At 39.4% G+C, this 18726-nt stretch overlaps 1 protein-coding gene across 5 annotated transcripts in view; it reads right to left on the bottom strand.

Moving 5' to 3' along the window:
- Positions 1-15439: 15439 nt before the first annotated feature.
- Positions 15440-18726, bottom strand: part of Grik1 (glutamate ionotropic receptor kainate type subunit 1) — a 391370-nt gene continuing 388083 nt past the window's right edge. For 3 of the 5 annotated variants that reach the window (XM_087899394.1, XM_087899401.1, XM_087899399.1), the window contains one exon: positions 15440-15902. In XM_087899394.1, coding sequence (XP_087755520.1) covers positions 15747-15902 — 156 coding nt within the window. In that variant the 3' untranslated portion in view covers positions 15440-15746. Of the gene's footprint in view, positions 15903-16355; positions 16443-18726 lie in introns of all 5 variants that reach the window. The other 2 variants (XM_087899389.1, XM_087899390.1) reach the window with 1 other exon arrangement.

Here is an 18726-nt window from a genome sequence, read left to right as displayed (position 1 = left end):
GCAAACCAAGGCGATTTTTCAAGTGGAAGCACCAGTGAGTCTTATGGGAGAGAATAACACAGCCAACAAGAAAAACTAAGAGTAGGGAGTGGGGAAGGATTGGCATAATACAGCAAGACTGCATTCTAGCCTAGAGATTGACAGTGTTACCCATCCGGGTGTCAGAACTGCTGGGGGCCACTGCTGTGCACAGGACGTTTTTCTTCCTTCTGACTATATATATTGGGATCTCTGTCCTATATGTTCACCCGTGTTATATGTTGACTATAGGGTGAGGAATCTGAGAATTTGTTTCTGCAGTTCACAGATGTTCCCACTGGAAAAAATAGTAGTCAATGTCCTGTTCCCACGGACACATACCCCTCAGTAAGCAGAAAGCTCTTGGATTAAAGATGTGTGCTTAGGGCTGAGCCACACCACAGCTACGCTTCTCCAGTAAGTAACACACTCTTGGGGTTCACAATGTGATCGAATATCCCATAACATGTGTTTGTCTCAAAGTGTCATTGAAGGCCCCTTGTCTATTGCTGCGATAGCACCCCAACTCTGAGATAGAAGGAGAATACCCAATCAGCCTAAGAATAAGAACATGTCCTTGAGGGGAGCCAGAAGGCAAACCATTTCCAGTAGTTGTTACTATCGTTCACCCTGTATATAAATATGCCTACAGCTAGAAAGCAGAGAATGTGCAGCTATAGGAAACCCATCCAGAGAGCAAAAGCTCAATCAGGAACTCCAATTGATGTCTTAATTTCCCAAGTTGGCTTCAGATGGATTCGGTGAGCACTCAGCTTTCTGATGTCATTTCTATCCATTACTACTTGTTCCTTCATTTGGAAGCCTCACTTGAGGCTTTGCCCTGCTTTGCCCTGGACTTTCTGTCTTGGGAACTTTAATTGGTTTCTGCCATGGGGATTTCCTCAGTAGATTTGTGCTGTGTGTTTCGAGCACCTGATCTGATGCTTTGTGTGCTCTCTTCTCTCTCTCTTTCACTCTATCCTTTTACTTTGGCTTTCAATATACTTAACAAACTTGCTCACTAAAAACACATATATGACTCTCATAGATGATTTCCTGGACAGTACAGAACACAAGCAGAAAAACTATCTACGGCATGGTGGGAGCTAAGGTGCTCAGACAGCTTTGCAGTGGCAGTGATAGTTGGGATGATGAGGCTGGCTTTTTATACATTGTTTGTTCATTGAATGAAGGCAGGATTTATTCTCTTAAAGCCAGTTTTTAATTAATTTTATTGAGCTCGTCATCTTTCTCTGATCCTCTCCCTGCCTCTCCCCTCCCCTTCCACCATCTCCTATGGTCCCCATGCTCCCAATTTACTCAGGAGCTCTTGTATTTTTCTACTTTCCATGTAGATTAGATCTATGTACATCTCTCTTAGGGTACTTATTGTAGTCTAGGTTCTCTGGGATTGTGATTTGAAGGCTGATTTCCTTTGCTTTATGTTTAAAAACCACCTATGAATGAGTACATATGATAATTGTCTTTCTGGGTCTGGGTTACCTCACTCAATATGTTTTCTAGATCCATCCATTTGCCTGCAAAATTCAAGATGTTATTTTTTTCTGCCATGTAGTACTCCATTGTGTATATGTACTACATTTTTCTTATCCTTTCTTTGATTGAGGGGCATACAGGTTATTTCTAGGTTCTGGCTATGATAAACAATGCTGCTATGAACATAGTTGAGCACATGTCCTTGTTGCATGATTAAGTATCCTTTGGATTTATTCCCAAAAGTGGTATTGCTGGATCTTGAGGAAAGTTGTTTTCTAATTTTCTGAGAAATTGCCACACTGTTACCCAAAGAGGCTGTACCAGCTTTCACTCCCACCAGCAGTGCAGGAGTGTTCCTTTTTTCCCACAACCTCTCCAGCATAAGTTGTCATCAGTGTTTGTGATTTTGACCATTCTTAGAGGTGTAAGATGGAGTCTCAGTGTTTTGATTTGCATTTTTCTGATGGCTAAGGATGTTGAACATTTCCTTAAGTGTCTTTCAGCCATTTTAGATTTCTATGTTTAGGTTTGTACTCCATTTTTAAAAATTGGATTATTTGTTCTTTTGGTGACCAATTTCTTGACTTCTTTGTATATTTTGGAGATCAGACCATTTTTTAAGGAACTACTGAGAACTGAGGCCATCTCTTCTCCCATCAGTTGTGGAAGTAAATCATTCAGTTTTGAAAGGGAGCTACAAGTACATACTACAACATCCACCACAGGTGTACTGAACAGTAGCTAGGACAGCAGGGCTTCCTTTCATAGTGAAGCAGTCCCAAGGGATGAAACTGGCTGGATGTGCATGGAATAGAATCTCTATTTGCTAATGAAACAGGAGAGCCCAGTCCACCTTGGGAAGCACCATCCTAGAGCCTGGGCTGTATAAGAAACATTGCTGAATGTGCGTGAGTCTGGAAGCAAGCCAGTAAGCATTGTTCCTTCATGGTTTTTGCTTTGGGATCTTTTATTGACTTCCCTTTGTGATGGTCTACAACCTTTCAGAGGAAATAAACCCTTTCCACTCCAAGTTTCTTTTGGTCACAGGGCTTGTTACAGCAGCAGAGAGGAAACTAAAATGGTGCCATCCTCTGTATCCCATTCTGAACACTCTTACCGTTTTTTTTTTTTTTTTTCTGATATGTTCCTCTCTGGTTTTGTCTGTCAAGGAATGGACAAATTTGACAGTTCTCAAAGACTTGCTTGAGCTCCAGAAGGAATAATTAGTATTATCTATAAGAGACCTACAACTGCTTTGGCAAGTAAGGGTCTGCGTTTATCAGCAATAGGGACCGGTTTGTTGTTAGATAGGTAAATGCACAGAGAGACATTTCATGGACTGACAATTTCCTCAACTCCTCTTTTCTCTTTCTATAAAATATAAAGCTTCCCATATAAATTAGGAATCTAATCAGAATGGTATACTCCACTCAACTAGGACAGGTTTAATTGGGAAATCCGTTTAATCAGGACATCTCCCAGGGAACTGATTTAAGCCCCTGATACATAATGGCTATGATTGCAGCTTTAAAGGGGGTGGTAATTCTCTTTAATTGAGCACTTTTGGGTAGTTTAACGCTAGATGTATACAAATGTGTATGCATGTGTGGCCTCTATGGTTTGACTTGTTTTCTTCTTTAGTGTATATCCAGGGACGCTTTGTACCCATCCACATTTCCACAACAAAGGAACTTAGGTCCTTGGCAAAGGATCACCAGTAGTCTGGGATTTGTCTGTAACAACCCATTTCAGAGTATAGTTCTAGACTGCTTTAGATGAATGTTTCCTGGTAGCAGAAGAGATCTCATTTCAGATCCTTGATTCTTGGCCTTCCTTGACTTCTCAATGAACTCCTGCTAGGACTTGGAGTAACATAAGTTGATCTAATTTCTGAGAATTGAGCAGCATAATTACGGTGTAATGATACATTTGTCATGTTGAGAGATCCATTTGCCAGAGAAAGACATTCAAATGAGGAAACAGATAACTGGTGCTATCAACATTGACCATAGCTGTCTCCATTCTCTCCTCTGCTTTTCAGGATGTTCAACTGTATGTTTTTATGGGTGTACAATTGATTATAGCTCTCACTTCATGTTATACTGCCCTGTTGATCAAGGCAGCCACTCTCCAATTTATTCTTCACTTTTTCAGTCACAGTTTACTTCTTATCATCCCGTACTGTCATCTTCTTTATGCCATTATAACTAACAGGTTTAATATAGAAGATGATTGGCATCGATTATTGACCTGTTATGTGCTGTACTGGTGCATCAGTAGATAGATACTTTTTGTGGGTTCTGGGAAATAAAGTCAGGTCCTATGCAAGAACACTGCCAGGAAAATACTATTTGCTGAAGTTTCATTAAAACCATAGATACTACTTTTGTATGTGTTTTTAGTGGCAAGCAATGAGCCACTTCTAAAGTTAGGTTTGGGATCAACTTCAGTTTATGTGTATCTCAAGTGTTTTAATTAAGGACACAAGAAACTGAAGCCTAGCTCAGAATTTTTTGAAATATCTACTAAAGAAATGAAACATTTTGAAGTCTATTCTGCTCTTTTACCCAATGGCTCAATCAGTTCTATTAAGACACTATCCCTGTCTCACTGTCCTCCCTCTATCTCTTTCATTCCCTTTATCTCATCAGTTCTATTAAGAACTATCCCTCTGACTTTCCGTCCTTCCTCTGTCTCTTTCTTTCCCTTTCTTTCTCTTCATTCCCCTCCCCCCCCATTTTTTGACAGGATCTCACTATGGAGATTTGGCTGGCTTGGAACTCACAGAGAATCTGCCTGCCTTTGCCTTTTTTTTTTTTTAAGAAAATATTTATTTATTTATTATGTATACAATATTCTGTCTGCATGTATGCCTGCAGGCCAGAAGAGGGCACCAGACCTCATTACAGATGGTTGTGAGCCATCATGTGGTTGCTGGGAATTGAACTCAGGACCTTTGGAAGAACAGGCGATGCTCTTAACCGCTGAGCCATCTCTCCAGCCCCTGCCTTTGCCTTTTGAGTACTAGATTGATGGTTTGTTTCCTGTAGGTTCTGCATCTCTCAGGATCAGATTGTAATTTTCTGGGCTTAACTACGCCTTACATTTTTTTTTTTCTTGAGACAGGGTTTCTCTGTGTAGCTTTGGAACCTGTTTTGGAACTTGTTCCATAGGTCAGGCTGGCTTCAAACTCACAGATATCCTCCTGATTCTGCCTCCAAAGTACTAGGATTAAAATGTGTGCACTACCTTTGCCTGACCTCATTTTTTAAAGGATAACTTTGTGTAGTGAGGTTCCTAGCTTTAATTTGACTTCATAGAGCTTTCTCTGTTTCTCTGTAGTCTCTAGAGTTGTAGTCTATGTAGTCTTATTCTCTTTGTCTACGGAAAGGAAGTGGTTTCTTTTCCTATACTGCACCCTCAGGATCTCTAGACTAGAGCTCTTTAGATGGGTCTGCCAATGGGAGGTCAAGTTGAATAGCATCCCACAGTATGTCTTTTCCCGCCCACAAAGGCAACAGCATAGGAAGTGTTCCTCTACCTGCAGCCACAGTTCCCAGTTGGTATTTTCTTTCCTATGACATTTTCCCCCCGATTTTCCATTTGGAGGTTGGATAATAATGCCAGCCTTTTGACTTTCACCCAGGGTCCTCCTCCCCACTGGAAATAATCTGTTCAGTAAACCCTTTCTAATTTCTTGGGCGTGATATCCATTTCATATTAAGACCATGGCTGATAAACTTACTAACTGATCTGGTTATAGATTATTTGGCTTTGGTCCATTTTAATCATGAGCATTACAATTTAAGGACAATGGCGACTGAACATGAGGAATTCCACTGAGAGTTTGTAGAAGGGAGTACCACTTTGTGATGACAGGGGTGTGTAGATCCTTTGGTCACAGAACACTCCAGTCAAACTGAACCACACATGAGAATCTCATGAGCATCAGGGTACTTTTCTAGGATTTGTTTTCAAACCAGCTGAGGACGGTCTAGTGGAGTTTCATTCTCTTCATCTTAGCCTTGGACTTCAAAATCATAGCAACAGTAGGACTATTGCCAATCAAATGCATGACTTTGTGTCAGACATAGTGTTTGTACTGTTGATGGTCTCGCTACTGATGTTAGAAGACTGACCCCCGAGAGATACAAGCAAGGCTCACAAACAGACTCCACCCTGGCTTCATCTAACCTCAAGTCCTGAGCTTGAAGACGGTCCCTCCTCCTTGAATTCTAGATTGCCTATACTGACTTTATTTCACTTTTTTTCCTTCCCTAGAAGCAACTCACAACATCAAGGACTCCACAGGAGCTAGAGTATGTTTCAGATGACATGGTCAACTTTGCTTTTATGATATTCTAGTTTTGGGTGATGCTTATTGTATATTTATCTGCACAAAATTCTGATATAGAGAAAAACATTGGTAGATATGATATAAGACAGTCTGTCTTCACCTCCACATATTTTTCTTTAATGTTTTCTGGGAGAGTGACCTTCAGAGTGATACTCACTGGATAGTAGCCAAATATAACTTGGTTAGTTTGCGCCAATGTCAGGCATATGCCAGAGAGTTGACCAGAAGCAAAGTCTGTGTTCCTGTTATACTTATTTCATCTGAGCCTCATGTTTACAGTGAATGTGTTTCCCCTCCTAGAGATGAAGCACCTTAGAAGGCCTCTTTTACACTAGCCTGAAGACCCTGGTAACTGTTTATTTCCCCTCGCTCTTCAGGTCTCTATTACCTTGAAGTCATTACCACGTTGCCCTCCTTGACCCTACTCTCTGCTCAAGGACTAATTCTCCACATAACTCTCTCCTACTCCATCTGACTGTAGCACTGAAAATTTGCCATGGCTCTTAGAAGATTTTGTGATCTGCTTGGAGTTGAGCAGTGAACACATGGGATAATAAAATCTACACTAAGGAATGACCTTTGAGTTTCTAAAGGACGACTGGAGAGAAGTCTATGCAACAAGCAAGAGAGAAGTTCATGGAGAGGAATAAAGGCACTCTCTCATCTGGACTGCCCTGTCCAGCCGCCATAGTATCTGTCATAGTAAAAGTCACAGAGCCAAAAAGTCAGCCCTGAAAACATACATACAAGAAACATGTAGATGGAACAGGATATATTTATGAATATTTATGTACATGCATAAGTATATATGCATTCAATAACAATTAGTGTGGAAAAAGGAGCCATGATTTTGGCGGAAAGTGGGGAGAAGATATATTAGAGGGTTTGGAGGGAGGAAAGGGTAGGGAGAAATGTTATATTGCTTGGAACCCTCAAAGTGAGCTCATAACTTTTTAAAATGGTTGCCTGTAAAGTTGACACTGACTCATACCCATAGGAGTAGAATTTCAATGGTATTTTGATGATAAATCAATGCTACCTATTCTCATAAAAACTCTACAATGTTGTAGTGAGAGCAAAACAAGAAATGATTCATTCATTTATCATTGACTCAGCAAAGTTATCTCATTTTCATGAGTCATAACCACATAAAATAATTTTAACAGTAAAACCAATATGATGTGAATTGAAGATTTTAGGGGAGAGCTCAATAGTGGCAGAAAGATTTTTGTCTTTGCGTCATATTTTGTCTCTGTCACACATATGAAGTGTAATATACTACTATGGATTCCTTAGATGCTGTGATTAGAGGTAGCAATTTCTATTTTGAGAGATGTAAGAAAGAATAACATCACAAAATGATGGAAGAATGTGCTCCCGATAATTGCAGTTGTTTCTGCTGATTAAGCCATTTACTGTCCCTGTCCCAGTTCTTGATCCTCCTGTGTTAGAGTGGCAAGTCCCAAGACAACCCTTACGTAGTTATTTACCTCTTCATTATGGTGGGCATGGGATCATCCCAGGTCGCTTCCCACCACAAGTAACCAACCAAGGCGTGGCTTGTAGGTTAAGTCTATAGGCTTTCCTTTCTCTCAAGTGGATTTGTTTGGGATTTCCAGCTTATGATTCATGATAGGAATGAGGAGGACATTTTCCCCTCACCCATAGAGAAAAGGACCAGCTTCCAATGACCTCATCGTCTACTCTGTCTTTGGCATTGTGCCTGAGGTAGACCGCAGCTTTCCCAGGTTGTAAGATGAGAAAGGGCGGCAAAGGTCCAGCTGCAGTGATGAGAAGCGAAGCCCGAGCAGTGAACTGGTCTTGGTGTTTTGTGGCATTTGAAAAGTTGGCTGATGCTTCCTTATTCTCTGCTTTTAACTGTGGTGCTAATTCAATGGAAGGGAACAATCATATTTGATAGAGTTTTAAATGGCTTTTGATATAACAGAGCAATAAACCTGGCTGGGAGTTTGGTAGGGCTCATAGCTCATCCTTGTATTCTAAGGTAAGACAATGTCTAAACCATTCCAGACAAATTGGAACCCATAAAATCCTGTCAAAAGATAGTGCTGGTATTCATTGACAGTTGATGTCAGATTTTTTTTATCATGGTTATCAAGAATGTTCTATGGGGTTACAGCTGCACTCTATTGGGTTATACCAAATTCCTTTCTTGATGTGTATGAATAAGTCACCTTTGTACCTTGCAGATGCCACTATTCTTGTAATTGTGAGGATTGCTGTTCTTTAGCTGGCTCCATGAGCCTATCCTGCAAACTTTCCATCCTATTGCCTTCCACTTTGCTTTCTCCTTTCTTTCCCCCTTCCCTTCTGTCATAATTCATTTTCCCTTTTAATTGGTTACTTTTAATTTTTTGAAGACTGCATCTTGTAGGTATATAGTGGTGTTAATATAATAAGATGTTTTATAGTTTTAGGGTTTAAGTTAGATTTTTACCTTTTTTTTAAATCAATGACTGTTCCTATTTTTAGAGTAAATATCAACTCTTCCACCTTGAAAGAGTCTCTGTAGACATGAAATCTTGCTTCAAATAGCTGATAGTTCAGGAGGTTTTATATATACAACAATAACAATTATAGAAGAAATCATAAATTTAATGAAAGGAGATAACCAATGTGGGAGAAGAGAAAGGAGGGAAAAATGATGTAAATATAGCATTCATGTATGACATTCCATTTTTCATAAATGATATTCTTAAAAATTAATAAAAGGGATTACAAAATATGCATTATAAAAAAGGTTTGATATAATTTGTGATTTCCTTGGAACTTAGAAAAGTCTGTTGTTTAATTGGAGGAGAGAATATAATTTAGAAAACACAGAGGGTAGGAGTGAAGATAGGAAGAATGCATGCTCTGTCCAAGAGTGTTTCACAATAAAGTTCTGCATTTGGGAGGATAATTCGGATATTTAACAAGTATAAACCCTACACCGTGGGACTTCACCAATGAGAAAAATGCATGGTGGTTGAGCTGACTTAAATGTGACTGGAAATGCTGACATAAGTTATCACCATGAGCCAAATAGCTTTTAGATTACACCATTTAAAAGGAGACAGAAAAATGAATGAACCAAGGAAAGCTTCACATAACCATTAGCATTTGACTTTTTTTTTTTTTATTACTTTTGAGATAAAGTTTCGCTAGGCTGACCACCAACTTGCAATCCTTCTCCTTTAGCTCTCTAATTGCTGGTGTGTGCCGTCACACCTGGTGACCCCAGGTCTTTAAATCAAGTCCAGATTTGGTGAGTTGGAGATGGAGGGATGTAGTAAGGGAGGGAGGAAGGGAGAGAGAGAGAGAGAGATTCACATCACGAGAAAGCACGCACACAAACTAGATAGAGTTCCAGATGTTGGTTGGTTCTGGTTTGCTGAAATTAACCTGCTTCATGGCCTCTGATGGTGTTATTTTTAGGAGGAAGTCAGAAAGAAATCATCCAGGAAATCTGTGTGATGAGATCATTAAACATTTCAGCGAAAGATACCCTTGCAATTAATTTCATTTGCACCATGCATGCTTATGAACCGCTATATTTGTTGGGATGTTGTGAAAAGGTCAAAACTAATTATATATTTGTTATGATGAGCTGAGAATCCTAGCTGTCATCTGTTATTTCGGTTCCCTGGAGACAATATAGACTCTATGCCATCTCTGCATTGGAATTTTGACTGTGATTTGTTAAGACTTTAATGAAAATGTTTCTTTCATCGCTGCAGTTTGGTTTATTATGCTTAATGTCACCAAATTACTTTTAAATCTTGGGATGACTTTATTAAAAATGGTCTAATTTTAATTTGTTGCTTTGAGTACAGAATTCATCATGCAGATAAGGAAATTCTGCTTTCTTTAGAGATATTCTAGAAGTTTTGATAGACCACAAGTGTGGAAGATGTTGTTAACACATTCAATACTCTCTCTGAGGTTGGTTGCTTGAAACTCTTTAATGCTTGTGTGTTTTCTTCTCCATGAATTGCTTATGCATCCAGGCTCTTACTAGGAAATTTACCTGTGTGTTGTTTACTGTGGGCAGATGAGATGCAAATGCCGGCAAAACCCAACAGCTTCCACAATTATGCTCTATACAAAATTAACTGTCTCAATAAAACTTCACCTTGGAAATGCGATTTATATTATTTTGACTTTCTCAAAAAGGAAACCATGTGACACACAGAGGAGATTCATTCATTATCTGATGTTTGTTTATTGCCCACCATATGAAAGTGATTAAAAATCTTATGTGAAGTACCTGAAAAGTAAATGAGATATTCAGATCCACAGACTGAGGAGGAGTTTCTACTCATCAGGAAGTTTACAATCCCATTTGTCCCATGAGACGACCATAAAGGGGGTGAGGCATGAGGTCATGCCATCTCTGTATTTTAAGTATGACTTGAATGGCTTACCTTAGAAATGGAGATGCATAAAGGGTATGTTGTGAGCAGTAATTGAAGTAGTTTTCAGCCTACTTGATAGAAAATGCATTTTATTAAACATTAAAGCTTAGAAATGATCTTTTGCAATTTAAATGTCTTGGGAATGTATGGCTATACTTAAATGTTGCTTCTTGGTAACATCAATAGTTATTTACCTATCTATCTATCTGTCTATCTATCTATCTGTCTGTCTGTCTGTCTGTCTGTCTGTCTATCTATCTATCATCTATTTGTCTCTATCTGTCAACTATCTGTCTGTCAGTCAGTCAGTCCGTCTGTCTGTCTATTCTATTAAGAGATGGTGGGAAAGGACTAATTACCCCATGAATAGTTGTTTAAAATTTGAATGTAAATTTGGACTTAAGTAAAAAGCTAAGATTGCATTTTTTGAATGCTCAAATTACACTCACTCTGAAAGATTGAAGCTAGAACCATCATTCTTCTCAGTAAGCACTCTGGGTTTATAAAATACTTAGCTTATTTTCTTATATTAATGGTTTATTTTTCTCTGGTGGAGAGCATAACTTGATGTCTTAGCTTCATGTGTTGTGGCTGAGCAGGCACATGAAGTTGTGTACGCTGGGGAACAAATGAACTTTGTGGATGATGCAATCTCTAGAAGTTAGGTGTGAATAGGATATGGTTGTGGTGATGGTGTGGGCAGGGCTGCATTGTATTGTTTACCAGTTTATAGATTAATGACATGATGCAATGTATCTTACCTCTCTGAACATGTCTGTAATTATAACGAATAATATTTACTTATTATTGCTATGAATAGTATACAATCAGTGTTTTGATTTGTTGTAGAGTCATTAAATGAGTGCTAGCTAAAATTATAGTTAACATTATCTGATAATATGCCTTTGATATGCTACTGAGAACAGTTCCCAGAAGAGTGTAGGACAACACACACACATGTTATATATTATGTGTAATTTTCTTTTAATTTCTAAATGAAATGTCAAGGTTACTTTGATGTTGATTCTTGATAACCCTGGCTCGTCCTGGGTTGTAGGCATTCCTTGTCTGTTGGGAGTGAGGTAGGGCAAAGGCTCTTTGGGATCCATTTGGATGTAATAAGGAATGCAGAGCTCAGAATTCCTGCTTGAGTCATGCTTGGCAAGGGCAGCAACGGACAGGTGCCAGGTCTCTGAGGGGCCCGAGCTGGGTTCTGAAGATTGACAGGTCCCCTGTGAACAGATGTTCCAGACACTGAGAGGTGTGCAGTGTTTTGCATACTGGACCAATATGCACCTTGCAGAAGAAGACCTTGAGGCTCTCTGAGTTCCCTGTAATTTTGCTGTCTGATGTTCTATACTGGCTTGATTTCTGCTTCCTGATTGAGAGTGTGCTGGAAGGTGAGATGCTACAAAAACACTCACTGGTGTGGATCACAGACCCTCACAGCCCTTCTGACCTTAGCTTTTGGCTATCTTTCCTCATCCCTGATTCTATCCCTCAGAGTCCCAGTATAAACCCAGGAAGAACTGCTGGTCTAGTTTACATGTCCTCCTATTTAACCAACAGTACATGTTTGACGTCATTGTTTCAACACTGTAGTTTCCAAAAAAAGGGCATAGGGGGTCAGTGTGAACTATATCCTGTGGTGTAATATTATCCGAGGACTGTTGTGATGGAAAGAATGTCCTTAATAATGTGACTTCTTAGCTTAGAAACTGCATGTAGAACTGTGGAGGAAAAAATAGAATGTCTGAACACTTAGTCATTGCAAAGGTGATGAGCAATAAGGAGAACATGAGAAGAAATAAAATGATTGCAAACAAGCTATCTGATTGCTGTGAAGAGATACCATGACCAGACAACTTATAAAAGAATATTTCATTGGGGACTTGCGTATGGTTTCAGAGTATGAGCCTATGACCATTGTGGCGGGGAGCATGGCAGTAGACAGGCCATGGTGCTAGAAAGCTTACATCAACAAGTTGGAGGGACAGAAGAGGCCTGGCACGGGCTTTTGGGACCTCAAAGCCCACTCCCAATGACATACCTCCTCCAACAAGGCCACACCTCTTAGTCATCCCTAAATAGTTCACTAACTGGGACTCAAACATTGGAATATATGAGCCTTTAGGGGGCATTCTCATTCAATCCACTACACAAATCAACACATTTGCTAATATCTGCTCACACATTCTGTTTTCAAATATCCACTAATTGAGGAGGCTCTTGAGAAATGAACACATTTCTCTTAGTGGACATTTTGAAGTTAAACCTTAAAAGCAAGGTCCTCGGTTACAGCTATGACATAGCAGGAGGGCAGCCCTCTGAAGAGTCAGCTTACATGTTTCTGGAGTTCTAGAAGATTGCCTGTCAGGATGCCATAGTCATTTCTTTCTAGAGAATTATGGAACTGCTTCTGCTACTAAATGTAGGATGTCCACCTTCTTCCTAGTGGATTTTCTGTTTCTAGCTTGTCCTTCTTCCTTTTACAGAGAATTTTAAAAACTGCAATATGAATGTGTTTCTCTTCTTACACAGCAAAATCCCAGAAGCTCAAAATCTGCTTTTGAAGCCCAGTTCCGTCTGTTAATTCCGTCTTCATTACTGGAGGGAGCACCTTCCACAGACACTCCAGTACCTTGGAGGAAGGGCTTGCTTTAGTTCTGCACAGCTTTGACACTCCTTGCTTTGCATATCATGGACCATTTAATGTCTGTCTTCCACCCATTGCTCTAGGCTAGAAGAATAAACTATTAATGGATTTGAGTAAATGCACAGTAATTTCTGCCTCTAAAAGAGGCCAGTGTTCCAACTTGGTTCCAATCATCTTGTGGAGAACCCGGTGCAGCATATGATTTGAAAACTATAGACTTGACGTGTCTTCAAAGAATCACCTGCATGGGTAGCCGCCTGGTGGATCTTTCCCTGAATGGACACTGTCACTCGGTTCATTATTTATCACTTGAAGCAAATGCAGAATCTTCATGATACCACAATCTTATATCCATTGCGGTGACACAAAGAGTTACATTAGAGCTGACTCTGCTGAGGTTGAAAATAAAGTGCAGGTCAAATCAGCTTTACCTTTATTTAGTTTTCTTTAACTGGCCCTTTTTTGCCTTCTTTTAGCATGAGAAGTCAGAGCCCCAGGTGTATGTGCAGTCCACAGGGGAGGCAAGTTGTCACGTTCCCTTTTCTTCTGCCACCAGGGCCAGGTGTGAGACGTGAACGGAGAATAAATCTTAACTGTGAACATCACCATTCCTTCAATCCTGACCTTTCTCTTGTCCTGAATTTCTCACCTGAGCAGCCTAGTTCTTTTAGCATAAAGAAACTGCTGAAGGAAGAAATGTTAGACCTACCTTTTAATTAGCTTTGCCATTGATTTGTACTAACTCTATATGAGTCACTGCTTCTTAGTGAATCCGATAAAAAATTCAGAGGTTAATGATTGTTCTCAGAATTTTCCTGGACCAGGTTCCAGATTCTCTGTATTTTTTTTTCTGGTTTCAGAATTCATTAGCTTACTCCCTTCTTCATTGGAAAGAATTCAGACTCACACAAAACCAAGCACATGCCTAGGAACTAAATGTTCTTTTATGAATGGAACATCAGGTGATTATACGCTGCATTTATGGTTAGTTTAAAAAAATCCCCATTGGCAATTTTACCTACTTTAATATATTTTTAACAGAATTTCAAATAGCAAACTTTATGTTTTGAAAGAAAATTCAGTTTTGAAATTGAGGGGGAAAAGGTCATGTGACAGCATCAACTGTGAACTTGACAGAGCATACAGGCATGGTATCATTCCAACTGAGGGACTATTCCCCAGAACAGATTTCTCTGTGATCATGTGTCTTTATAGATAATGGATATAATGAAGTTCAGCCTACTGTGGGTGGCACCATTCCCTGGGCAGCATAAGCAAGCTAGCTAAGCATAAGCCTGCAGGCAAGCTAACAAATAGTACCCTCCATGGTTTCTTCTTCAAAATCTTGCTTGAGTTCCTTCCCTGACGGCCCTCAACAGTGGATTCACAAGTGCAAGTCAAGAAAACTCTTTGTTTCCCTAAGTCCCTTTGGTCATAGTGTTTTACCACAGCAGCAAAAATGAAACCAGAAGACTGACAATTGGAGAGTTGAGTATCCCTAAAGCAAGGTTGTTATTCAATATATATTTAAATATTACATTTCTATATACTTCCTCCAAATTTCTGTAATAAGCTGTGAAATCATAAATATTTTCAAAAATGACAAAAACAGAAACAAAAAAAATACTGAAACTGCAAAACTCAATAATTTAGATGTAATTTTTAATGAAGAGAAGAAACTACGTTTTCCTTTCTGGAATATTATCATTCTGCTCAGCTCTGGGGCAGGCGTCCTGTTGGATCATGGAGATGCTCTGGTGTGAGCTCACTTTCTCTTTCTTCCTGTCCTCTTTCCTTCTGTTTCCCCTCAACTAGAGGTGTGAAACCCCCTGTTTGGATCATCACATCTTACATTTTAAATATATTCTATTCCTTTTTCCACCTAACATTGCAACCTTGGTCAGGTCAGTGCCGTTGAACATAGTGCTTCCCCAGCCTGGGCTCCTTCTGACCTCCATCTCATACTCCCATGTTGCTTGATGACGCCTGTTTCATTCTGTCACTGGTCTTCCCCTACAGGAAGCCTTTACCATCCTAGGCCCAGGTGACTGTCCCTGCATGCTTGTTCAGTGTCTGGCTATTCTGAGCCTGCTTCCAGCAATAGGCGTTCTCCTCTTGTTTGTATGAGGACAAAGACCACATCTGTTTTTCCTCAAATGATATCAGCGTGATGTCTTACAATGTGGTGAACGGTTAACTTCTAAATGTGCTTTCCCTTTTAAAAAATCATTTCTTTATAATATGCTTACTAATTTTCAAGTGGTATTTATTTAAATCATGCATAAAATTAGGTTTTAGAACACAAAGGTGAATGGCTTTCCCTTCTATAGTAGCAGGTAACTTCTCTAAACTAAAAGCAGATATTTTTAAAGTCAGCCCAGATGACTGTGTTTCTTAACATATATCTCAGAACAGCAAATGCTATAGCTACTGATACTCAACAGCTAGCGCTGGGAATGAAGGGAGGAAATGGGGACAAACCGAGCCTCAAACTTGTTATGAAAAACAAAGTCCACGTGTTTATTATTATTTAGAAAGCACACATAGCAATATATTGGGGGAAAAGAGAAAATGCAAAATAAGTGTGCATACAAATTCATCTGAAAAGAATGTTTCACTTCTGAATAATATCTATGTGAGCTTAAAAATTGTGCATTTCTTCTACCTCTATCCATGATTGGAGTTACGGATAAAGGTATGTGAAAACACGTCTCTTTCTTGTCAAAAATCCTTCCTCCACATATGTGTAGTGGGAATGGCCTTCTTCTCCTGGGACGGTGCCTCCAGGTATGCTCTGGGATCATGCCACAGTCTCTTTTCTCTGAGTCCGTCTCTGATGGCAAGTAAGGATACTTGTGAAGGAAGATTTGCCCTTAGTTCTTGACTTTTTCTTTAATTTTTTCTGATTCTTGAGTGAGATTCCCAGCTCTTCCATGATGGCATTGAAAGAGAGACACTAGAGAGCACAGAAGAAGGGAGTGTCAGTGTCCTGGAACCAAGACCAGCCTGCATTGACTTGTATTTCTTGCCTACCATTTGATGGACGTAAATTACTTTTTTTAAAGGCAGGTCCATAACTAAAGGCCAGCTCCCGTCACCACCTCCTCCACCCACTGGCCATCTGTCCTTTATACTTAGGGAAACTGAGGCAGGAAGTTAGCTCAGCAGACTATATTATACTCACAATCATACCAGTTCAGAAATTATAGACTTTCCCAGTTCAGAAAACAAAACAAAACCAAAGCAAACAAACCCCCCAAAACTCAAAGCTCTCAAATTGACAACTTACCTTTGCTGAGACAGCAAAATAGAGTTAAATTAAGGCATTTCCCCCACTGAGATGATCCAAACATTGATAGGGTTATCAAGGCATACGACACTTCAGTAATGCTATAGAAAGTGAACAAACCTTCTCTACACCAAGGCTTTCTTTTTTGCTCCCATGAAACCTTACTTTGTTCCTAAAATAAAATCTAAGTCTTGATGACTTTCCTTTCTGATAAAAAAAAGAAAAAAAAAACAATTTTAAATTGTATATTTTCTCCAAAAAATCCAGAGATTCTGGCAGCAGCAATGACGCAGCTGGGGTTGAAATGGAAAATAATGGCATTGAACTGCACAGCAAAAATGATGATACTACACAATGGAAGATGGAAGAGTGGCAGAACAATGTTATGTATATGCAGAATATATATATATATACAGATACATATCTCCATTACAATATGCTATGCCTATTTGCATGCACACTCTATCAACAGCCAACACAACATAATTTGCTGTCATTTCCTCTATCCAAGATAAGCTCTTTGGACACATTCCTGCCTTCAGGGATCTACAGCTTTTCTTTTTGATGAGGTTACTATGAAAATGTTCTCCAGCGAGATAAGGCTGCCTGGAAGGTCAAAAACTGCAGGATTCACTTATATGAAGTATTTGAAATTGTCCAACTTGAAGAAACACAAAATGGAGCGGTCACAGCATGGCCAGGGGCTGGTGAGGGGAAATGGAAAGGTTGCTATTCGCTAGATATAAAGTGTCTGTTAGGAGAAGAAATCATTCCTGATTTCTGGACGATCATTTAAATGGAGGGACAAGAGGAAGGAATACAAGGTGTGTCAAAGATTTTATAAACATTATTCTTTAAGAACATTATTCCACCCATTTAGTAGATGATCACAAATTATTATTAGGGACACTAAGTCAAAACAAAAAGGAAGTTCTGTCTGGTGCTGCCTACCTCCATTTATAGGACGGCCGACCCTCAAGTGACTCCACTAAAAATCATCTATGTCTGGATCTTTTTTTAAGTAAGTGTTTTGTGAACTTTTCCTTGTGAAATCATCTTACAAAATCATAGTCTTGGTTTTATTTTAACTCTCATGAATTTAAATTTAACTATTCATGCCATTTTTAATTTAAATAGTAAAAATGAACTAAAAAATGAATGATAAATAGAGAGAAGAAAATGTTGGTTGATACTGCTTTCCCTATTTTGTGTAGAGAGATGGCAATAGACTTTTATCGTGACATTCAGTTATGATTTTAATTAAAAGACCATCCCCCTGCCAATTTTAGGTGCCTTAAAATACAACAACCCTTGTTTTCTGATCAACCCTAAGTGCTCACTCCCTGATTTCAGTACAAGACTGAGCAAACCTCACTTTATAGGTGATATTAGTCCCTTTGTCTTTGGTCATAAACTTTTTGACTCTTACTTTGTTTCTGACTGTCAAAAAAGAAAATGGCAAGCTTTGGGGCTGACCTTTCTCTTTCCAAATTTTGATGTAGCCATAAGGAAAGATGACCTTTAAGGTCCCCTTCGGCCTGAGCACAAATAAACGATAGGCCTTCTCATCCACAAGATATGAACCAGTGAAGGTCATTGCTCAGCCCAGAGTGCCATGTCAAGGCAGCATGGGAAGGGCCCATATGCATTAGATTCTCCGCCTTGTATAATCTCAGAATCTACACTGGCTTCTATATTTCTATTTCTGCATTTGGGATTTTAGGAGCTTCTCCCTACTAATCGTGCCGTGGAAATGTAATTTATTAAAATGAGGGTTTAAATTTCTAGGTGCTGCTTTTGACAGGAAGTATTAAGCATTCAGCTAACCACCTTTCTCTAGCAGCACTGTGATTGAAGTCAGAGAATCCTAGGAGTAGTCTTCCACTGCCCTGTGGAGTGGAGATGCTGCCATAGTCCTGGTCCTAGGCTTGTTTATCATTGGTAGATGGTGCTCACATTTTTAACATAGCTCTAGATGGCCATGCCTTAAAGCTTATAATTGACCACTAACATCACAATGCTGGGATTAAACCTTAGTTACGCTGTCAAGATATTTTCTTTTTTTACTCAATTCCCTTGTTTATAAAATGACATTACAGTGGAATCTGTCCCAGAAATTTTATGAAAATTCAGTGAGCTGGTGTGTGCATGTGTGTGGTACGTGTGGTGCATGTGTATGTGCATGTGTGTGTGTGCATGCGTGTGTGTGCGTGCATGTGTGCATGTGGTGTGTGTCAGAGGGAGAGAGAGAGAGAGAGAGAGAGAGAGAGAGAGAGAGAGAGAATAATGTAATACCTGACACATTGTAAATAGGTTTCTTACAGTACCATTGTATCACCGCAGTGCACACATTTCAGTTCTGCCAGTCACTGACTAATTCACGGTTTGCAGAGGACACAATAAAAAAGTGGATGTTCTCTGAGTCGAGCCATCTTATACCCTCCCACGGAACAATTCCTCTCGGTTATTTTTTAGACTATGCTTTAGTTAA

The sequence above is a fragment of the Myodes glareolus genome, chromosome 2, assembly GCF_982192425.1.
Source record: "Myodes glareolus chromosome 2, mMyoGla1.1, whole genome shotgun sequence".
NCBI classification, from domain to species: Eukaryota; Metazoa; Chordata; class Mammalia; order Rodentia; family Cricetidae; genus Myodes; species Myodes glareolus.
The sequence above is the reverse complement of the archived record's forward strand: the minus strand, read 5'-3'. Positions and strand labels throughout refer to the sequence as shown.